Source organism: Suillus paluster, assembly GCF_016628075.1.
Source record: "Suillus paluster strain FC165 chromosome Unknown EDB91scaffold_55, whole genome shotgun sequence".
Lineage (NCBI taxonomy): Eukaryota > Fungi > Basidiomycota > Agaricomycetes > Boletales > Suillaceae > Suillus > Suillus paluster.
In genome coordinates this window covers 244,893-268,267 of record NW_024537615.1, presented here as the reverse complement: position 1 = coordinate 268,267, position 23,375 = coordinate 244,893, and the positions used below count along the sequence as shown (strand labels likewise).

The 23,375-nt window shown below is 48.6% G+C and overlaps 4 protein-coding genes across 4 annotated transcripts; all 4 read right to left on the bottom strand.

Annotated features, from left to right (window-relative positions):
- Nucleotides 1–2,016: 2,016 nt before the first annotated feature.
- EDB91DRAFT_1251574 (uncharacterized protein) lies at nt 2,017–2,252 on the bottom strand (the record flags this gene model as incomplete). The annotated part of the gene is made up of 2 exons (XM_041323396.1): nt 2,017–2,070; nt 2,124–2,252. The coding sequence occupies 2 exons, from the start codon at nt 2,250–2,252 to the stop codon at nt 2,017–2,019; spliced, it is 183 nt and encodes a 60-aa protein (XP_041174200.1).
- EDB91DRAFT_655279 (uncharacterized protein) lies at nt 2,218–4,175 on the bottom strand. Its single transcript, XM_041328008.1, has 16 exons — nt 4,084–4,175; nt 3,823–4,023; nt 3,673–3,754; nt 3,606–3,619; nt 3,432–3,540; nt 3,353–3,370; nt 3,277–3,302; nt 3,190–3,215; nt 3,100–3,137; nt 3,025–3,049; nt 2,961–2,972; nt 2,890–2,905; nt 2,696–2,836; nt 2,504–2,640; nt 2,394–2,451; nt 2,218–2,339 (listed from the first exon to the last, which is right to left on the bottom strand). Exons 2-15 carry the CDS (start codon nt 3,909–3,911, stop codon nt 2,411–2,413), a joined length of 774 nt encoding a protein of 257 aa, XP_041174199.1. The 5' UTR covers nt 3,912–4,023; nt 4,084–4,175; the 3' UTR covers nt 2,218–2,339; nt 2,394–2,410.
- A 1,516-nt stretch (nt 4,176–5,691) lies between these two features.
- On the bottom strand, nt 5,692–8,130 carry EDB91DRAFT_655178 (uncharacterized protein). Its single transcript, XM_041328007.1, has 18 exons — nt 7,720–8,130; nt 7,458–7,645; nt 7,308–7,389; nt 7,245–7,258; nt 7,071–7,101; nt 7,001–7,018; nt 6,925–6,950; nt 6,835–6,860; nt 6,747–6,784; nt 6,672–6,696; nt 6,608–6,619; nt 6,537–6,552; nt 6,344–6,484; nt 6,229–6,288; nt 6,152–6,179; nt 6,066–6,099; nt 5,773–5,937; nt 5,692–5,720 (listed from the first exon to the last, which is right to left on the bottom strand). The coding sequence occupies exons 2-17, from the start codon at nt 7,637–7,639 to the stop codon at nt 5,909–5,911; spliced, it is 762 nt and encodes a 253-aa protein (XP_041174198.1). The 5' UTR covers nt 7,640–7,645; nt 7,720–8,130; the 3' UTR covers nt 5,692–5,720; nt 5,773–5,908.
- Nucleotides 8,131–21,873: 13,743 nt separating this feature from the next.
- EDB91DRAFT_654999 (alpha/beta hydrolase fold-domain-containing protein) lies at nt 21,874–23,226 on the bottom strand. Its single transcript, XM_041328006.1, has 5 exons — nt 22,845–23,226; nt 22,738–22,797; nt 22,523–22,685; nt 22,388–22,476; nt 21,874–22,341 (listed from the first exon to the last, which is right to left on the bottom strand). The coding sequence occupies exons 1-5, from the start codon at nt 23,122–23,124 to the stop codon at nt 21,941–21,943; spliced, it is 993 nt and encodes a 330-aa protein (XP_041174197.1). The 5' UTR covers nt 23,125–23,226; the 3' UTR covers nt 21,874–21,940.
- Nucleotides 23,227–23,375: the final 149 nt, after the last annotated feature.

Here is a 23,375-nt window from a genome sequence, read left to right as displayed (position 1 = left end):
GTGTTTGAGTGTGTCGAGTAAGTCGCCCGTCTTCGCATCCCAGATTTTTAGTGCATTCTCATTGTATCCGCCCGTCCCAATTTTTGTTGAGTCCGGCGAGTAGATCGCCGTATACACAAAGTGGTGCCCGGTCTTGATTGTCAGGACTGTTTTGTCAATCTTGACATCCCACACTCTTGCTGTCCCGTCGTCAGATACGCTCAAGACTCGCTCACCGTCCCCACTCCAGCACACTGACAACACGTAATTAGTGTCCCCTGCCCATTTCGTGACGACCTTCCCCTTCTCGATATCCCACAACCTCACTATCCCGCCATCACTTCCACTTGCGACAGTCTTGCCGTTTGGAGATAATGCTATGGCCCACACTGCTGCCTTTTTCCCCTCATCTTTCCAGTCCTCTCCTATCTGTGTGCCACTTTCTAGGTCCCATAGTCGGAGCGAGCCGTCCTCCGAACCCGTCAAGATCCGTCGTCTGCCAGGCAGGTGCACAACACCCATCACCCAGCCGGTATGGCCTTGGATTGTCTGGCGGGGCACGACCTCTGGTCCCTCTCGCTTTTTACTAGTTGGGGAAGACATGGTCGGCCCTTGGGGTAGGCCGATCGCAGAATATACTTATATGCGAAGTAAGTTTACTAGGAACTTTGAATTAGAACAGGATTTCTGCCCAGGGGCAAAGATTGTCGGTGAGATGATGGGCCTATTCTCGTTCACTTTCATTAGAAGTGCACAAGTTGCTCACGAAAATGCCGTCTTACAGGTACTCGATCGTGACCCACAAGATGGCTTTGGGGCTATGTATGCAGGTATTGTTCCGAAGTTATTCGAGTATCCACAAGAGCTCTTTGCGGGTATCCAAAGTCGCTGATAAGTGAGTGGTCAATTTTACAGCTCAGAGTATCACTCACGAAAATTCCGTTCAAACCAACTCATACAGATACTCCAATCACCAACGCGAGGGACGGACTGAGCTGAGACAGTGGGCGTTTGGTTCGGAGTCAAGGAAGTGGGGTAGTTCAAGTCATCCTTGTGTTCGCTGCACAGGTTAATGGCTGTGTAGAGCAAGCGCTCAGGTCTGCAGCCAGTGCTATGCATTTCCATATACGTAAGGACCATGTTGATGATTGTGACAACGGGTTACCGCACTTCCTCTTCACTCCACATATTCCTTCCGATCTATCTATTTTCGAACGAAGCGAACCCGGCTACGAGAATGCACCGCCTAAATATGTGACCCCGACGCCCAAACGTTTCATCGCGCAGGCTGGTATCAGACACAATCTCGTGCGAGAAGAATCAAAGTGCGTGATATATAGCAAATCGTCTGAATGCTACTCCAGCTAAGCCTTTTTCTAGCTTTAGACGCATAGCTCAATGGGTTGGGCGAACTTGATTTGAAACATTATTGGGACGTAGCCTCTAGGTCGGTTGGATCATCCTGGCGTTTTCTCTGAGGGATAGGTGCTTTTATGACTATTGTTTTGAGCTGACTTTGCTGCGAGGTCCGTGGTTGTGGGACGCATCGCGGTGGATATTGGGCATTAATTTGAACACTCAGTTGTTCATCTTCGAATCATCCAAGCGCGAGGGGAAAAACTCCTCATACATCTACCACCCCAAATCTCAAGCTTCGGGAAGGGTATAAATGTTTTTGCGGTGCCTATTTCCTGGTGCGGTTTGGACACTCAAGGGGCGCAACAGTGGTGGAGGGTGATTTATTGCCTCTGAGATTCTGGCTGCGAGTGTTCCCTCTATTTTGTTGTGGGGAGTAAAGATTTGATTCCGCCCATGCACCGAGTACCGTGGTGGAAGGCTTGGACGGATCGTAGTCCAATATGGACGAACACTGCACGCTGGTCCAAGGGCATCACTATCACATATATACAAACAAAATACAAGCGTAGTGAACTAGATTTCTCCCGTTCCCCAGAACATTACATAATAACTCACAAACCTTATCTCGCGAAGAGACAGACGGACGAGGATCCACACATACTACATACCACTGATCCATTACGCTGACGAGAAAGAATTCATCTCCACCGCCACCTCAATCGGCTGCTGTGACTAAAAGTGTGCTATTCAGTCCTCAGCATAGTGTTAGTAACGCAACTACCAACCTTGACAGATTGAGGAGAATCCACCACTTCGTCGTCGGGATATTTAAACATGTTCTTCCGAGATGTCTGGAGTTCCCCGTCTTGCAACGATCTAATGTGCAGCTCCGGGCGGTACACGCCGTGGCGCATATGGAATTCAGAACGATTCATAGGGTCTTCGCCGGCCTGTAAGTAGTGTCGCGCGTTCAGGAGCGCGAAGGTACGAGTTGACATATACTTGAAAAGCCGTCAGTGGTGAGCATGATTTTTCTGAGAATATTTTGGTCATACATTTGGCCACTAAAAATTCAATACCGAGAAAGATGAAGTTGCGCGGCATCGCTGCGCACTGTAGGTGATCCTCAGAGACAAGACGGACAGTACAATCATTGAAACCTCACTGTAATCATAGCTGCCATTGAACATATACTGCATGAAATATGAGTCAATATGAGGTATAGTCTGGAAGGAGGGATACCTCGTCAGACAGCCAGTATTAATGATGTAACCCATCAGCTTTGTTACGATGGAATTGGTGCTAAGTGCTCCGCGTTAGCATATCAGACCCTGACAGGGAAAGGACCGCTGCTTGCCTGGAGAACCCGGTACGGGAGGTCACGAGGAGATAGCATAGCGACGATGCGATGACGAGATCGAGGAAAGTGGTCGCTCCTGAAGCCACAAATGTCACCCACTCGAATTCAATCAAATCCGTGAACGCATGGCACTGATATCTAATCGCTATCAGCATACTTCGTAAAGCCATGGAGTATGCTTTATCGCTCACATGCTCCAAGCAGCGACTATCATGAGGTGAAAATGATGAAACAGCAACAAGAATACCAGTGAAACCCTCACCAATTGCAGGACCTGAAGGAATTTTCATGAGTGAGCAACGAGGGTTTCTAGGTGACAGACCCACCTGAAATCAGTACCACAATTATCCACTAATATTGGATCATCAGAATCGAGTGCCATTATTTTATTTTAAACCCACCACTGTGATAGGGACAGTTCTTGATCGGCCCTTGCTGACTAGGTGTTCATTGCATTAGTCGTGGAAATCCATTATTAGGGGAGCACATACATATCCATATGCGATAAGCATACATACTGTGGATCAATCAAGCATCACTTGGATCATCAAGTTGAATATCATAGTACACGAACTTACGCTTGTACACTGTAGATGAGTAAAACCTGTTGTGCATGTGTGGGGCGGATTGTAGAACGTAGTAAATGCAACTTACATTGATGATTATCTGAAGCTGAGTGAGCCCATCAGTATTGCAGTAAATGCTACATGGATCCCCTGAGGTAGGAACCCACTTTGAAGCTCCATACAATGTCTGTGAGTGCACTGACGTTCGCGTAGTTGGTCACCAAATAATAATAGACACAATGGACAATCAAGGCAAGGTGCAGAGCATCGAGTGTCCTAGAAGTTCAGGGGATAGCGTGATCTGGATGCGCTCGATGATGGCAACTCGAAGTGATACACACCATAGCCAGATGACCTAACGTAGTAACATCAAAAGATGGACTGACAAAAAGAAACCATGGGACGTACGACTAAAATATGGAATGATATTCCGGTGCCCCTATGCGTCTGAAAGTAGAGGAAAGCTTGAACATTACTTAGACCAAAGAGACTATGATATATGTTAGGATGTCAGAACTCGGTGAAGCGCTGAGATTTGCGAGGAGGTAGTTTGCTAACACTGATGCAATAATGACCCCAATAAAAAGTGCCCCAAACGTGTTCCCGACGTCGATTTGTTGGATAGGGTCTTGCGCTGAGGAAGACATTTTAGTGCTCAGGCTGACTGCAGGGTTGAGCTCAAGCGGCCAGTAAAGGAATGGTCCGTATCCCGCAGCCACAACGAGAATATCGGATAGCCGTACAATGGCCCATCTATATCTGTTACAAATGTGTTATCCACTCTACCAGCACAGAAGCCACAATTCATCACGAGCATACCTTTCAAGAACATTCTGGCTCCCACGGAGTGTGCGGTGACGTTATGACCTCCAGCAAAAGCGAAGACCTCAATCAGGCAAGCATATTTTCATTTATAAGTCAAAGTTCGCCGCCCTCACCGCTTCCACCAAACAACCGCCTCTTGGCGTTAACTACTCCTTATTAACGCCATTCCCAAAAACACCATGCCAATCAAAGCTGCCTTTGATCCGATGTCCATGTTCAAGTTCGGGTGTGGAGGGCAGCACGCCTGACTTGGCATCCCAAATTTTTGTTGCATTCTCGTTGAATCCGACAATCGCAATTTTTGATGTGTTGATCAGGTGAGTACAGAAAAACCTCGACTGGTGTGCAAAGCATGTGGTGCACGAGTTTCGAAGCGGGTTGCAGGATGTGAGATATAGTTGATAACGAGGCCTCGTTTTGTGCTGGCATTTTAAACCCAAACCCACGAAATGTGAAAATTCCATCTGATATCGTGTTTGTCACCAATGAGACATTCGCAATTGTAGTTGAATCCTGATGTTTGAATTCAAAGTTCGGACACCCAGTTGCACGAATAACGAGGATGCTGATTCACCTACACTCGTGTTATAGCCGTTGCCTCTCGGGTTGCGGTGTATCAGTCAACCGTGCGCGTGAGGATCGTCAAGCATTGGTGATGCTCCTTCACAGATGAGTCGAGATTCATTCGCGACGCCAGGGCCATCCTAAGCGCCTGATCCTGTGTAAAATATACTCAGTAACTGCCGCCTGCCCCACTTAATGTTAGCAGATATATTTTGCAGAGAACTTCGTAAGAGTTTTGGTGTCATTCAACTTCCAACAGCTAACACTCAGCGACATGCAGAGATTGTATGCAATATTCATGGCTTCCATGGACGTTGCACAAGATGTCAATCTAGATGCGTCACAATCTACGAAATTGCCTGCCGCAGGTCGCTCAGAGTCCGGCCCCTCACTTGGTGGTCGCACAGTCACAGTGCTTCCCAGCCGGGTAAAGCACTGTTCCAAGGTGATTCTGCTTCCTTGTGCTATCCGTCGTCTCTTCAATCAATGCTGTAGCTTACAAACGTTGACGAGACACTTTTAAGCGTCACTTTATCGCTGCCCTCCACGATTTTCCTTCCAATCACCAACAAGTATCGTCCTTGTACCAAGGATTATCAGCGATCACGCAGTCTTTCCTCAATGCGAGCTTGGTGATCAGTTTGGTATAATGCGGTGAGTTTATTGATTCTCGTTCTGTCGAGCTAAATCACGGCTGTTTTCAGCGGATACATCATCATTCGACCTGCCCGTTTGTGCTGAATCGGATTGTTCGCTGTGTGTTGCATGGACATCCTGGACAACCTGGGGAAAAATAATATCGACAAGGAGGAAGATATTCCATCACATGCGAACCGGAGGCTGCTAGCGGCCTTGTACGCTGGTCCAAGGGCATCACTGTCACATATTAAATGAACAAACGAAATACAAGTGTAGTGAACTATATTTCTCCCGTTCCCCAGAATAATAACACACGAATCTTATCTCGCGAAGAGACGGACGAAGGAGCATCAACGCATACTACACATAGTACAGATCCACTACACTGACGAGAAATAATCCATCTCCACCGCCACCTCAATCGGCTGCTGTGGCTATGTGTGTTATTCAGTCCTTAGCAATAGTAACGCAGCTACCAACCTTGACAGATTGAGTAGAGTGCACCACTTCGTCGCCGGGATATTCAAACATGTTCTTCTGAGATGCCTGGAGTTCCCCGTCTTGCAACGGCTTAATGTGCAGCTCCGGGCGGTACACGCCGGGGAGCATGTTGAATTCAGAACGATCGATGGGGTCTGCGCCGACCTGCAAGTAGTATCGCGCGTTCAGGAGCGCGAGGTAAGAGTTGACATATACTTGAAAAGCCATCAGTGGTCAGCATAATTTTTCGGAGAATGCTTTGGTCGTACATTTGGCCACTAAAAATTCAATACCGAGAAAGATGAAGTCGCTCGGCATCACTGCGCACTGCAGGTGACCCTCAGAGACAAGACGGATGGTAAAATCATTGAAACCTCACTGTAATAATAGCTGCCATTGAACACATACTGCATTAATTGTGAGTCAATGTATGACATAGTATGGAAGGAGGAATACCTCGTCAGACAGCCAGTATTAATGATGTAACCCATCAGCTTTGTTATGAAGGAATCGGTGCTAAGTACTCCACGTTAGCATATCAGATCCCGACAGGGAAAGGACCGCTGCTTGCCTGGAGAACCCGGTACGGGAGGTAGCGAGGAGATAACATAGCGATGATGCAATGACGAGATCGAGGAAAGTGGTCGTTCCTAGAACCATAAATGTCACCCACTCGAATTTGACCAAATCCGTGAACACATGGCACTGATATCTACTCGCTATCAGCATACTTCGTAAAGCCATGGAGTATGCTTATCGCTCACATGCTCCAAGCAGCGACTATCATGAGGTGAAAATGATGAGATAGCAACAAGAGTACCAGTGAAACCCTCACAAATGGCAGGACCTGAAAGAATTTTCAAGATCGAGCAAAGAGGGTTTCCAGGTGACAGACCCACCTGAAATCAGTACCACGATTATCCACTAATATTGGACCATCAGAATCGAGTACCGTTATTTTATTTCAAACCCACCACTATGATAGGGACAGTTCTTGATCGGCCCTTGCTGACTAGGTTCATTACATTAGTCGTAGAAATCTATTATTAGGGGAGCACATACTTATCCATATGCGATAAGCATACATACTGTGGACCAATCAAGCATCACTTGGATCATCAAGTTGAATATCACAGTACACATCGAACTTACACTTGCACACCATAGACGAGTAAAACCTGTGGTGCATGTGTGGGGCAGATCGCAGAGCGTAGGAAATGCAACTTACATCGATGACTATCTGAAGCTGAATGAACCCATCAGTACCATAGTAGATGGTACACGAGGTAGGAACCCACTTTGAAGCTCCATACAATATCTGTGAGTGCACTGATATTCGCGTAGTTGGTCACCAAATAATAATAGACACAATGGACAATCAAGGCAAGGTGCAGAGCATCGAGTGTCCTAGAAGTTCAGGAGACAGCGTAATTTGGACGCGCTCGATGATGGCAACTCGAAGTGATACACACCATAGCAAGATGACCTAACGTAACGTCAAAAGCTATATTGACAAAAAGAAAGTATGGACGTACGGCTAAAATATGGAATGATATCCCGGTGCCCCTATGCGTCTGAAAGTAGAGGAAAGCTTGAACATTACTTAGACCAAAGAGACTAGGATATATGTTATGATGTCAGAACTTGGTGAAGCGCTGAGATTTGTGAGGAGATAGTTTACTAACACTGATGCAAGAATGACCCCGACAAAAAGTGCCCCAAACGTGTTCCCGAGGTCGATTTGGTCCTGCGCTGAGGAAGACATTTTAGTGCTCAGGCTGACTGCAGGGTTGAGCTCAAGCGGCCAGTTGATGAATGATACATATCCCGCAGCACAAGTACATTGGATAGCCATGCACTGGCCCATCTATATCTGCTACAAATGCGATCACCGCCCGGAAGCATATTTAGTCAAAGTTCACCGCCCTCGCGTATCTCTATCCTCACCGCTTCTATCAGACAACCTTCCGTTTGCGTCCAGTATTCCTTGTCAATGCTAATCCCAAAACATTATGCCAATCAAAACTTCCTTCGATCCGATGCCCATGTTCAAGTTCGGGTGTGGAGGGCAGCCTGCCTGACTTGGCATTTTTGTTGCATTCTCGTTGAATCCGGTGGATCCGCCAGCCTCGCGCTCTGAAGAGGGAGGGAATGTCGTCTATGTCAGGACTCAGGATGCTGCTCATGTACTCGTGTCCGTCCGTCAATTGTACTGTACGAGACCCCGAACCTTCAAGACCCTTGGCACCTGCCTCGTGCTAACCCCTTGCGCTTATGCCCCTAGTAACCCTTGCTCCTGCCTCACGCTAAGCCCTGCACGGTGCTCCTAACCCCTACACCGTGCTCCCCACTACACCGGCTGTCTTTTTCGTACGTGCAACGTGCTTTGTTGTATCCATGAATCCTGACCCGCCCATATTCTGATATAGACCTTCATCACCTTTGGTCCCAGTACTCCCAGACACGCCTGCGGCCAGTATATAATATTGTTTACTCGTGCGCACACCGCAACAATCCTACAATTCACCAGCAACAATTCTTTGAAAGATCTCATCAGACACTTCGTCAGCTCAGCCTGGCATGACACTTTGGCTATTCTCCAATCCTCCTCATAAACTGCCTCTCTCATTTCAGTTCGACAACCAACTACCAATTCTACAGTCGCCGACGGGATGGTTTCTTTTAGCACTTCCATGCACCCTCTGTGGCGGTTATGGTGAAGTCGATATTGACGTGTCACATTTCGCACAGTTGACAGTCCCTTCTGACGTAATGGCGCTGGCAGCTGCTCAGTCGGTTGAAACACATTTCAAAGGTAAATTCGCTTCCTTCGTATCGCCCATCGTGTCATCAACTGTTGCAGGTCGTGGGTAATTCCGTCTTTGACACGCCATTTTTTGACAAAGGGCACATATGCCACTGTTTCTTATTCTGGTCAGGAAACGAGATTTCTTAAAGACTAGACATCTGCCGATATTGTTATCTAACTAATATCTCAGGCGAGCCCTCGCACATTTCGCGTCTTGAGGTAATTCATTGCAGTTGTCTGACGCGCCCATAACTTCATTCTATGTTGCTTTCAAAGCCTAACAAAAGCCTAACATCCTTCGTTAGTGTTCATTCCAGGACAGTCCTGCGATGCACCTATACCTCTTCGACGTGCAATGGCAAGATATTGAAGAGGGAAGTCGGGTGCCACTATATTTGGGAACATCGTGGTGCAGATTTCTCCTGGTTTTCAACCACGGGACGTCTTCCTAACTCCTGCAAAACTTTTGTTTCCTGTAAGATCAGCTTTTCATCAATAGCACGAGCTTTCTATTGATAGCAACTTGTACGCTAACCGTAGTCATTCATGCATCCGGTAATTGTACCGGCTGGCTTCTACTTCTTCCTTCTCGCTTGGTCCTTCTGGAAGTTCCGCGAAGATTTATCAAGGAGGGAGCTGAGATCTTGGAATCCGTTCAGTATAGCGTCGGCGCAACCACCACATCCCGCGGTCGTTACAAATCAACAAAGTAATGGCACAGAGAACGCTTTCATGATCCGCAGGATTGTCTTCACCATTTGCAAAGTTAATCTTCTCCCCCTCACAATGTGATAGTATAGTACGTGAGAGAGTAGTGGTGGCGTCATCTCTTGTCAACCTCAAAGGTTTCAACGTGCGTCATTGCAAGTGTGGTATACGAGTCTCAATTAAGATGGGATACATAAATGAACATGAAGATCATTGATCACAAGCTCACGATATAATTCAATAAAAGAACTAAGTAGTCGCGAGAGGAAAGAATGGTTGCCTAAGTGCTAGGATGACCGTCGTCTGTGCCAGGAGACACACAACAAAGAAACAATACAATACGAACCCACCATTTGGGGTTCTTGATGCGTTTTGCCTTGTCACTCGCACTTTCCACCGGTAGAGGTCGCCTAACAACCAATGGCTGCGCAGAAATCATCAGACGCAGACAATTGACACGCTGAAGAAAGACATACCCGCTTGTCTCGACATGCAGCAACTTCGACAACATAACGACTGCAACTGGGAGAGGAGATATTTTGCATCGAGTGTTGCACAAGTTCGATTTCTTCATTGGTGTCGGGTGGAGAGCGGAAGAGTGAGAACAGACGACCAATAAATGCATCTGAAGATGAAACCGACAGCCGTCGAGGTTCTATTTCTCCATCGGTATTAGGTTGAGCGCGGGGCAAGAGTGAAGAAAGACGACCGAGAAGCACACGAGGATGTAACCCCAACGGCGTGGGGGGTTGTTGGAATTCGTTTGCTCCATCACCGTCGGGTTGAGAGCGGTGGATGAGTGAGGAGAGGTGACCAAGGAGTACATGCGGATGCAACGCCGACTGCCTGGGGGGTTGCGGAAGTTCTGTCACTTGATCATTTTCAGGTCGAGAGCGGTGGAGGAGCGAGGAAAGGCGACTAAGGAGTGCACTGGCGGAGGAATGGGCACCACGCGTTGCGGAGGACTGAGAGCACATTGGTCTGGACAAAAACTATGAAAAGAAATGCTGATGACGTACATGAACATCGGCTCGCATGTCGTCGAAAAACCCTGGTGTGAGTTCATCATCGATACCCCCGAGTTGGTCGGGACATCGCGTAGCATCAGCCTAGAATGACATTGTTATAATCATTGAGAAGGTTGACAAACAAGTCGGGTACCTCCAAAAACGACTTGTCATCTATATCCTGTGAGGAATGGGAAATCTGTTTTTTTCCTGAAGTGTCACGAGATGATTCCTTCTGTTTGAGACCGTCTTGTGTTGCCTAGCAGCGGGCGTTGTCAGTGAGAGTGTCGGCGGTGATATGTCGACACTCACAATACTAGGAATAGACAATAGGTCTTCAAGACCAGCTTCTTGGAGGATAGCGTGAATCTCCCACACGTACACATGTTTGTCGTGACAACTGGTGACTAGCAGCCCTCCATCAATGGAAAAGGACGCGCATTCTACGACATCTTTGTGTTGGAGGGGTGGACCAACTGGGAGGTTTGTATCGAGATTCCACAGACGAGCTGTATTATCCCGTGATGTACTCGCAAGGAGACGGTCGTTCCGAGATAAGGAGATGTCGATGATAGTGTTTGCGGGGTGACCCATTAGATTAATGGCGACCTCCTTCCATGTGGCAGTGTCGAAATATCCCAATCCAGCGTTCTGACGCGGAGATAAGCTTCTTTCCATCCGACGTCCAGGTCACGCTGAAAACTGTTCGATTGTGTTCGAGTGTGGCGAGCAGTTTCCCTGTCTTGGCATGCCAAATGTTGACTCCACCCTTGGCCGTCGATCGCTTGCGCGAGTTCAAGGCTTTTTCGTTGTATCCGCACGTCGCAATTTTTGTTCCATCGGGCGAGTACATCGTTGCGAATATCCGCATGTGCCCGGTCTTGATTGTCAGAACAGTTGTGCCTCTCTTGACATCCCACACCCTTACCGTCCCCTTGTGGTATCCGCTGACGACTCGCTCACCATCTGCACTCCAGCACACTGACCCCACAGTATCATTATGCCCTGTCCATCTGGCGATGACCTTCCCCGTCTTGACATTCCACAAACTCACTTTCCCATCATCGCTTCCACTTGCAACAGTGTTACCGTTTGGAGACAATGCTATCGTCTTCAATCCTTCCTTGCTAGTGTTCCTATCGTCTCGCCAATCCTCTCCTATCTGTGCGCCACTCTCCAAGTCCCACAATCGGAGTGAACCGTCCCTTGAACTTGTGATGATGCGTTGTCCCCCGGGAAGGTGTACGACACCTTGAATCCAGTTGGTATGGCCTCGCATCGTCTGGCGGGGCACGACCTCTGGGTTCTGCTGCTTCTTGCTGATAGGGGAAGACATGGTCAACGCTTGGAGACTCAACCAAATCGCGAACTACGTATATCAGAGAAGCCTGTCGGGATCTTTGAATTAAAATTTAAACGGGTTATCTAGCAAGGGCAAAGGTTGTTGGCGAGTCGAGGGGTCTATTATCCTCTTTCACTTTAATTAGAAACGCATGACACGAAGATGCCTTCTTACAGGAACTCAATCGTGATCCACAAGATCGCTTCGGGACTATGTATGCTAGGTGTTGTTCCGGCCTAATTCGAAAATTCACAAGAAAATTTTACAAGTATCTAAAGTCGCCGGTAAGCGAACAGCTTTACAGCTTAGAATATTACTCACGAGAAACGCCGTTCAGACCAACTCACGCAGATGACACTCCAATCCCCAATGCCAGGGACGGCCTGAGAGTTGAGACAGTGGGCGTTTGGTTCGGAGTAGAGAAAGTTGGGCACCCGTTCGTTCAAGTTGTCTTTTAAGGTGCGTCCCTTGCGTTATCCACAGGTTAAATGCTGTGTCGACAAAGCGCTCAGGACTAAGACCAACGCTATGTAAGTCTTTCTATATGTAAGGGACTGCTACATTGACAGGCATGTCAAACATTTCGCAAAGTGCCGCACTCCGCCTCCGCTTCACATGTTTATCAATTCTTCCAGCCTCTCTTTTTTCGAACTCTATGTCGTCAACTCTCCGGCATTTTTGCAAGCAGTACAGCATGCTGTTACTGCATGCTGTAAGCCCTCCCTGACTCTTTTCCAACGGAACGGGGTAGACAAGAACAGTGGGCGATGTGGTCACAATCCAATGAACTGTGGCCTGTTGAAGTTTTCTGCGACAGCTGGTTCCAGCGGTGGCTCCGTTTGCTCCGCTGTAGAAAATTCCCTCATAGATGAGTGGGCGTTCATTCGGAACGTCAACGGTCAGGGCCATTCTAAGCGCCTGATCCTGTGTAAGCTTATACATACTATACTCCGTCACTGCCACCTGTAAAACTCAGCGTTGGCAGATAAGTACAGGGAACAAACTGACATAAGTACGATTAGAAGTCAATATCTTTGTCAGAATACGTTGAGAGCGACCTAAAAGTCTATTGCATGATGCGGTCAGTTGTCCGAAAGACCAAATATGAGCATAAGAATGCCTTCGGGTTGATCAAGGGACTTATAAGGCTGTACAATGCAGATGAATCGTACGATTATCGTGGTCAGGTATGCATGAACACGATACGTGTCACCGCCATAGTTCTGATGCGATGGAGAATGGGATGAGGGAGTTCGAACTAACAGTATTCACCGTGTGAGCTCTGATGCGATAGAGAATGAGATGTGGGGGAGCGCACACGCGTAGTAGAGTCTAACATTTGACGGTCTCGACTCTCATGTGAAATGAACTTACGATGTCAGAGTCCAGTGCATGCCTGAAATGCAATGATTATATGATTATGAAGTACGCACTAACTGAGTCGCGATCCAATCCAGAAAAGCCTTGAATCGTGTGCAAACCATGCGGTGCACGAGCTCTGAACCAGGTTATAGGATGGGAGATATACGATACATGACTATGGGCTAACAATACAAACAAAAGAACTAAGATGAAAAGATGACCATGACCTGCATCTCTACGAATCGGCGTGTTGAACAGATACACAGCAGAGAAACGACCAGAAACGAGTCCACCGTGTGGGTTTGGCAATGCCAATGATAGCGGGACGTGACTGCGCGCCCGCTGCACTCGACGTGGTGGTAGTGGGGGGTGGCGTGGATATCGAGGTGGTGGCGGCTACGAAGGCATGCTGCCGCCGGGGCCGGGAGGTTACATACGATGCCTGCACAGAGATTATCGGACTGCAGTGATTGGAAACACGCCGAAGAAAGACCTACCCCTTTGTCCTGTACAAGACTAATTCCATGATGGGACACGGAACCTTGCCGCAGAAGTTTCGTTGTGCCATCAGTGTTGGGATGATGACGCGCTGAGGATGTCTGAGAATATAGAGGTCAGAATAAGAGCTGCTAAATTGATGTGATGATGGCGACACACATTAACACTATCTTCAGTATCGTCAATTGGGTACCCTTGTAGGGGTCGATGGGCATCCTCAAGCTGAGCTGGACCTCGCGTATCATCCGCCTAGAACATCAATGTTACAATCATTGGCAAGGGCAGAAACACGCAAGAAAGACTTACCCCTTTGTCGTGTACTGCTGCACCTCTTACGAGACCAAGACTGCGATGAGAAATGGAACTTTGCATTGAGCGTTGCTGGAGTTGCGTTGGGTCATCGGTGTTGGGATCAGGTGTTGGAACGATGAGGCGTTGCGGATGACTAGGAGCATAGAGTTCAGAATAAGAACTGGTGAATCGATATGATGGACACATACATGAACACTGTCTTGGGTGTCGTCGATTGGATACTCTTGCGGTGGTTGAAGCTGAACTGGACACTGCATAGCATCCGTCTAGAATGACGACGTTACAATGACTGAAAAGGTTGAGAAAGGTGCCACGTACGTCGAGTAACGCCTTTCCAGCTGCGACCTGCGAGTGGGATATCAGTGTGGTATTTAACAAAGAGCCATGGAATTCGCACTCACATTGAAGAGGACTTCAAGGCCAGTTTCTTTGAGGATACCGTGAATGTCCCACACGTACGCACGCTCATCGTCGCAACCCGTGACTAGCAGCTTTCCATCAGCAGAAAAGGCGGCACAGAGCACCTCACGTCTATGCTTGAGGGGTGATCCGACTGGGAGGTTCGTGTCTAGATTCCACAGCCGCGTTGTATTCTCTGATACACTCGCAAGGAGGCGATCATTTAGAGACAAGGAGAGGACGCGAACAGTGTCTGTGTGACCCTCGAGGATGGCGATCTGCAGCCAAGTGGCTGTGTCGAATATCCTAATTAGGCCATTTAACCCGGAGATAAGCTTCTTCCCATCCGACGTCCAGGCCAGGCTGAAAACTGTTTGATTATGTTCGAGTGTGGCGACTCTGGCGAGCAGCTCGCCTGTCTTGGCATCCCATATTTTGACATCATCATGGTAGCCGCACGTCGCAATTTTTGATGAGTCAGGCGAGTAGATCGCTGCGAACATCCGCATGTGCCCAGTCTTGATTGTCAGAATGGTTTTGCTCCTCTTGACATTCCACACTCTTACTGTACCCTTGTGGTATCCGCTCATGACTCGCTGACCATCTCCACTCCAGCATACTGACCCCACAGTATCATTGTGCCCTGTCCATTTGGTGGTGACCTTCCCCGTCTCGACATCCCACAACTCTACTATCCCGTCATCGCTTCCGCTTGCAACAATCTTGCCGTTTGGAGACAATGCTATTGTTTTCACTGTTTCGTTGTATCCCTTATTTCTCCAGTTGTCTCCTATCTGTGCGCCGCTCTCCAGGTCCCATAGGCGGAGTGAGCCATCATCCGAACATGTGATGATGTGTCGCCCGCCGCGCAGGTGCACCACACCTCGTACCCAGTTGGCATGGCCTCGTATAGTCTTGCGGGGCGTGACTGCTGTGGCTTGTTGCTTCTTAATGGTCGGGGAAGACATGGTTGGCGCCCTGAGTCTCGACTGTCGCAGATCGTGGACTATGGATACAAGAGAAGCCGTCCGGGATCTTCGAATTAAGACGTATTGTCTTGCAATGGAAAATATGTTTGTGAGTCGACGGGCCTATCGTCATTCACTTCAAATATTGTCAATAAAATCACGAGGAAACCACGAGGCATTGATGACGAGAAATCCTGCTCACAGGAATTCAGTCCTGACACACAGGATGGCTTCGGAACTATATATGCAGGTGTTGCTGCGGCGCTATTCGTGTTTTCAAAATAGATCTTTTCTGGCCAAAGTTGTCGGTCAGCGAGTGGTCTGCTTTACGGCTTAAGGTATCACTCACGAGAGACACCTTTCAGGCCAACTCACACAAATGACAGTCCAATCACCATCACCAATACGAGGGATGGACTGTAAGCTGAGATAGTGGGTGTTTGGTTTGGAGTCAAAGAAGTTGGCACCCGATCGTTTAAGTCGTCTATAGGGCGTATTCCATGCACTGTCCTCGTGTTTAGTGCTGTGTCGACGAAGTGCTCAGGTCTGCGACTCTATGTGTATTTTTCTCTATGTAAGGGACTGCTCCGTTGATGGTTGTGATCATTTGACAGGTACTGCACTTCCTCTCCGCTTCACATATTCTTGCAGCCTCTCCATTTTCGAACTCATTGTTGTCGGCTCTTCGGCATGTGTGCAGGCGATGCAGCGTGCTGTTACCGCATGCTGTATTCCGAATCCGCCTGCTCTGACGTAGACCCCTACTTCGTCACCTTCAGTACCCTCTTTGCGACATAGCGAGTGTGATCGCTGTTTGTCCATGGCGATACTATGCGATTGGTTCCCACTACACAATGTGGATCTTCCACCCGGTATCGCATGTTTATCATGCATACCTAATAATTACATAACTTCCACACCAAGTTGCACTTGAACGACTACATGTGCCTATAATTGCATTCTCACGTCCGAACATCGAGTTGCACGGGTGAACATTGATTGACAATCCTCATGTCAGGGTCACACAGATTAATGAAGAGCTCATATCCTGTGACTGGCGCTACCATAATGTGCATTTCCTCCTTCCACTCTGAGAGTCCGCGTGTTTCTTCCAGCCAGTCTATTTCCGACCTCGACGTCTTCGACTCCTCAACATGTTTTCAGGAGTGTAGGAGGCTGTCCGACACCCTGAGATGTCTCTTCTGAGTCCTAGAGATGAAATTCGGGGTGGCTCGGCTCCTCGCCCAAGAGTGAAAGGGAATCATCAGCCTTTCAATGTCGGACTCCGTCCAGTTGCACGAGTAACGAGGACGTCGACTGACCACACTGGGCATCGCCTCTCGGGTTGCTGTGGACTAGTAAGTATATTGTAAGGATCGGTGATGTTTCTTCATAGATGCCCTCATAAGCGCTTGATCCCATGATATTGTATTCTCAGCAAGCGTGAAACTCCGTGGTAACGGGTATCATATTTTAATGAAGCAGATAACTCGGTGAGCTTTGGTGTCGATCGATCTCCAGCAACTGACACTCAGTGGTACTCAGCAACTTTATACAATATTAACGGCTTCCTTTGACGTTGCACATGAAGTTGATCGTGATGAGTGTCATCATCCGTGCGCATCCCTGGCATTCCCTGCATGACGCCATTTTTTCGTCATCGTCACAATTGAGAGCTCCCAGATGATGATCCAGACCCTGACTCAACAATAACAGAATCCCCCTAGTCGGTTCAAGCACTATTCCAAGGTGATTCTCTTGTGCTTCCCGTCTCTCGTCAATGAATATTGCAGTAGACAAGTCAGTTTGTCGTGACCCCGTCATTTTTGACCCAGGGCGCATCAACATGTCACCCTCTCTTATTCTGGAGAACAGGATTTACGAAAGAACAATCGCAAGGTGGTCTTAGAGTATCATCACATGAGTCGGTTGTCGCATTCAATGTAATTGTCTACAATTTATCACTGTTCTCTGGCACGCTCATATCATCCCATGCCGCTTCAAAAGCCTGCCCTGATAGCGTCGTTAGTTTGCTGCTTGCCAACCCTCAGTGCAGTGTTCATCCTGAGGATCTGATCCAGTGCTCTTGAGTACACATTTATCTATGCCTTCTCCCTGAATGACTTTAACCAAGTTCTCTCCGTACGCAATACCTTCATCGCAAAGAGACTCAAGCTCACATACGGCAATCCATGCATGTGGGACCTTAGAAAGTGCAGTATCCGATGCGAAGATGGGCGAGTTGCTTGACTCCGTCCAGGTCACAGGACACATGTTGCTGAACCACATCCTCCGCTTTCGCCGGGCCAAACTGTGTTCTGGCACTTCTTCCAAGCAAGTAGTCAGTGACAAATGCAATGCTATGTTGTCAATGACGAAGCACATTATTTGTGACAAAGTTCAACACGAGTTATGACAGGTGTGCAAAATACCTCGACAGACGAGTTAAGTGGCTACATAGATGGTCATTAACATCATGTATGGGGGGTAACGAGGTGTATCTACAACAGGGTCACACTGTAATTCAATAAAGAACTAGATGCGAGATGGAAAAAAAAATGGTTGCCTATGTGCTGGGATGTCCGCCGTCGGTGCCAGGAGAGACACAAACGAGAAACAACACAATACGAACCCACCATTTTGGGTTCTTGATGCGTTTTGCCTTGTCACTCGGTCGTTCCGGCCGCCGAACAACAACCAATGCCTGCGTAAAAATCATCAGACGCCAGAAATTGACACACTGGGGAAAGACATACCCGCTTGTCCCGCATTGCAGCAACCTCGACAACATAACGAGTGCGGGTGGTTTGCCTCGAGTGTCGCAGGAGTTTGGCTTCTTCATGCGTGTCAGATGGAGAACGGAAAAGTGAGGACAGACGAGCGATGAATGCATCTGAACGTGAACTAGAAGGTGTTGATGGTCGTTGAGGTTCGGTCGCTTTGTTGGTATTGAGTCGGGAGCGGGGAAAAAGTGAGGACATGCGACCGAGTAGCTCGTGTGGACGCAACCGCGAAGGCGTGGGGGGTTGCTGACGTTCGTTTACTTCATCACCGTCGGGTCGAGAGCGGTGGATGAGTGAGGACAGGCAACCGAGAAGTTGTGACCGCGAAGGACTTCGGGGCTGCGGAAGTTCAGTCGCTTCAACATTACCGGGTCGAGAGCGGTGGAGGAGCGAGGAAAAGTGCTCAAAGAATGCACTGGCAGGGGAATGGGCACCGGGCGTTGCGGAGGTCTGGGAGTAGAGGTCTGAACAAGAACTAATTATAAAGATGCTGATGACGCACATGAACATCAGCTTGCATGTTGTCAAAAAACTCCGGTGGGAGTTCATCATCGACATCCCCGGGTTGGTGGGGGCATCGCGTAGCATCAGCCTGGGATGTCGATGTTATAATCATTGAGAAGGTTCACAACCACGAAACGTACTTCCAAAAATGACATGTCATCTATGTCCGGCGAGGAGGGGGGAATGCGCTTTGTTCTTGAAGCTAAAGCGCCATTGGATGATGCAAGTGCATCTTTGGGTGTCTAACAGTAGACATTTTCAGCGAGAGAGTGCATGATATGTTGATACTCACGTTGGTAATGGGCAGTAGGTCTTCAAGGCCAGCTTCTTTGAGGATGGCGTGAATGTCCCATGCGTACGCATTTTCATCCTGACAACCAGTGACTAGCACGCCTCCATCAGCAGAAAAGGCGACGCATTCCACTTTGTCTTCGTGCCGGAAGGGTGGTCCGATCGGGAGGTTGGTGTCGAGGTTCCAGAGACGCGCTGTTGCGTCCCACGATGCACTCGCAAGGAGGCGGTCGTTCTGAGACAAGGAGAGGGCGCGGACACAGTCTGTATGACCCAGGGCGCGAACATAGTCTGTGCGACCCTTGAGTAGGGCAGTCTGCGTCCAAGTGGCTGTGTCGAATATCCTAATCGAACCGCCCGATGACCCGGAAATAAGCTTCTTTTCATCCGACGTCCATGCCAAGCTCCAAACCATTCGATCATGTCCGAGCGTGGCGAGCAGCTTCCCTGTCTTGATATCCCAGATTTTTATTCCAGTGTCGAGCCCTCCGCAGGTCGCAATTTTTGATGAGTCGGGTGAATAGATCGCTGCATCCAACCAGTCATGCTTTGTCTTGATTGTCACGACTATTTCGCCGCTCTTGATATCCCACACTCTCGTCGTCCCATTCTCGGATCCGCTCAAGACTCGTTCACCATCTGCGCTCCAGCCCACTGACTTGATACCCCATAATGCGTGCCCGGTCCATTTGGCGATGACCTTCCCCGTCTTGACGTCCCACAACCTTACTTTCCCATCACTACTTCCGCTTGCAACAGTGTTACCGTTTGGAGACAATGCTATTGGCCACATTGCTGCTTCCTCCGCATCTATCCAATCCTCTCCTATCTTTGCGCCACTCTTTAGGTCCCACAATCGAAGTGAGCCATCCCTTGAACTCGTGATGACGCGTCGTCCGCCAGGCAGGTGCACAACGCCATTTACCCAGTCGATATGGCCCCGCATCGTCTGTCGAGGCATGACTACTGGCATCTTAATGGTTTGGGAGGACATGTTCGACGCTTGGACTGTCGACCAAATCGTGGACTATGTATGTCTGGATGCATGCCGTTATCTTTCAATTTTAGCTTAATAATATGAACCGTAAGACAGGGCATCAAATTTGTATAGTAGGGGCTGGGCGCCGCCTGAATATCTGGGTTCTCAACCTCAAACATTTTATCCCGCTGGTGTCAGACATGGCACGAGTGAAGGGCTGTTCTGCGGAATGTCTTTCTCACGTTATGACTTCCAATACTCGACATCTCCGTACTCTGGTTTATCACTGATGGAACTTTCGCACCGTTTGTAGTTAGATCCTGATGATTGCCCCTGACTTGGCGGTGGCACAATGCTTCCCAGTTGGTCGAGGCAATGTTCCAAGGTGATTCTGCTTCCTTGCTGCAGCCTGGTCGCAGACAATTCAGTTGTCGTAAACCCGTCACTTTTGACCCTGGGCACAGATGCAATCCTATGTTGTTCCGGACAAGGGACGGGTCCCCTGAAAGACCAATTGCAAGGTTGTCTTGGAATACCCTATGTAACCGGTACCGTGGCCTCGCATTCATGGTCAAGGTGTGATCGTACACAGTTTATCACACACTTTTCAGAGTGATCCGCTCACACAATCATCCTACACCGCTCTGAAAGGATCGCTTACTGTCTTTATGGCGTCATCAGCTTGCTGCTTGCCAACCTTCAGTGGAGCGTCCATCCCGAGAATCTGGTGCAGGTGCTCTTGGATTAATTACCGGTCCTCACCCCCATGGATGTACAGCAATACCGGCCACCCGTTCCAGCGGGTATGAATGTCCGAATCTTGCACTTCTGCAAACTGATGTCCTTGACAAGTAATAGCCCGCATCGTGCTAGATGTGAAGGAACAACCGTTGATCCTCGAGGCATTGCGAGCGCACCGAGATGGACTTCGGGCGCCTCTGTAACTCGCCCCGCATCTCAAGATTGGAGGAGGGTTAAAAGATTGGGTGGTGTGGCCCTATTTCCTGGCACGTCTGGCACACAAAGGGCGTAACAGTTGTGGAGAGTATCTCATTGCCTCTGAGATTCTGGCTTTGTGTGATTTGATTTGATTTTCCCTTGAGATTGAATACATGGTCCTGAGTAGATGCCTCCGATGCTGGCGTCTCCTGTTCTATCTCAAGTTTCGCCATTTTATCAGCAACCCCGATGCATCAAAACCTGCTGTCGTCTTGCTCGTAAGGACACGACTTGTTAAATCTTCCGATCTGGACCATTCGTAGACGCTACATATTCTCACATGCAGGACGGCAAGGTTGACGAGACGCCGTCAGACATTCTTAAACGCAAATTTACCGGTCGCCTCTTTTCTTTCCCGATCACAAACAAGCGCCATCGTACTCATGCCAAACATGAAGGGCATCATCAGGACCGATGATTTCAATGGTGATGGGACGTCAGTAGTGATGGGTGGATCTTTCGAGCGCTGTTCTCGTTAGCCACTCGGTGTCAAATCTTAGCGATGTCTTTTGGTAAAATTTGCAGTCTAGAGTTCTGAGAAGGTGACTGCTATCATTCAACTTCGAGCGGCTTATACCCAACCCTTTGCAAAGCTTTTATCCGATATTCCCTGTTTCCTTGGACGTCATGCATGAAGTCAATCTTGACGTGTCGCATTCCGCAGAGTCGAGATTCCGGACGATCCAGCCCCTGATAAGTCGATCGAACCGTTGTTTTGCTTTAGTAGTGGTAGCGTTATCTCTTTTTGACCTTCAACGTGTCATATAGTGTGCAGAGCGCGCAGTTTCTTGACAGACAAATTAAGATGGAATACATGGATGAATCGATGAACATGGATACCATTAATGACAGGGTCACGAAATATATCGCTCAGATCTACGACGGGTTTCATGTGCATCTTCCTATATGTCGAGGGTCGTACGGCTGTGACAATCATTCGACAATCATTGTGCCGCTACTTAATATTATTAGCAGGAGTCTGCTGGCGCGCGAATCGGCCCCCTATCATCTCTTCAATGATTATGATTATGAATGTGCTGTAACCCGGCCGTAGGCAAGTTAGTTGCTGTGAATCCTTCAGGGCGCATATGACACCCTGGACAAGTTCCACATGACCAATTACAAGGTCGCCTGAGAATACCGCAGTTGGCTGGCCCTCGCATTCAATATAGAAGTACACAATTTATCACTCTTCTGTGGCACCATGCTATGCCGCTCTGAAAGCATCACCCACTGCCTTGATGGCGTCATCAGCTTGCTGCTTCCCAACCTTCAGTGCAGCGTCCATTCCAAGAATCTGATGCGATGCTCTCGGGTATACCTTCATCTCTACTTTCACCCCAAGCGATTTTAACTTCTCGCCATACGCGATTCCTTCATCACGCAGAAGATCGAGTTCACAGACGCCAATATATGCAGGTGGGACCTTGGCAAGTGCAGCATCCGATGCGAAGATGGGCGAGTTGTCTGGCTCTGTCCAGGTCGCAGGATCAGGAAGGTACATGTTGCGGAACCACATCATGCGCCCTTCATTCAGCCAAACGGTATTCTGGAGCTCTTTCCAAGATGGGTATCGTCCGTCAGTGACGGATGCTGTGTTGTCAATCACTGCGAACAGATGAGACAATGGTCCTTTCGAATTCTTCATGCTTACCAGGCACGAGCAATAGCTGGAAGATGATAGGGATGGGAGGCGTGAGTTCTTGCGCCTTGAGAGATGCGATTGCCGCCAAGTTTCCGCCACTGGCAAAAATTGGTGCTTTATCATACGGAGTGAGACGGTACGCACCTGGACGACCCTCCGACAGCGATCTTGTTCACGTTTGCGTTGAACTCTGCCTTCCCACTGTAATAGATAAATTTCAACGCATCAACCGTGTCATCAACCGCTGCAGGGTATGGATTCTCGGGAGCCAAGCGATAGTCCAAGGCAACTGCGACACAGTCGTTCTCTTGAACTCAGTTCAGCACCAGCTCATGCCAATTTTCGTCTTCAGACCTCACCTTTGCATTGACGCGAGATGAATGAGTTCAGAGTGTCGATGCTCCCAAGCGTCCATCCACCTGAGGACTCTCAGCTAACATTCACCCGAACAGATACTGGCGCTCACCCCCATGGATGTATAGCAATACCGGCCACCCTTCTGGAGGAGGTGTTCCTTCGGGTATGAAAGCCCGAATCTTGCAGTTCTGCAAACTGATATCCTTGACAGCTCCAACTGTCCTGACCAGCGAGCCACCAGGAACGTAGGGTGCTTTCCTGATATCTGGGTGCCAGGGGATCGTGTGTGGGGGGACACGGTGTGCTATGTGCTCATTGTGGATTGCGACGTATTCAGGGTCGAGGCGGGGGAGGATGTCGGGGTGGATAGCGGAGGGAAGGTCTGACATAGTGCTGGTGGGTGCTCAAGGTGCAATCGAGCACGATAGTCCCGTGAAGCCAGTACTTGAGGGCCGCATTTTCATTATAATCGGAGTCGAGGACACATGACGTGGGTTATAATTGGCCAATGGGAGATAAGAACTCCTAGGTGGGAATTTGTTGGACATGTCAGGGGCTCTACTCGTATGATATTGCCTACTAGGAAGACCGTTCCGTCTCCATGAATATTTCGGTCACGAATCGCAGATTTTGAGCATGG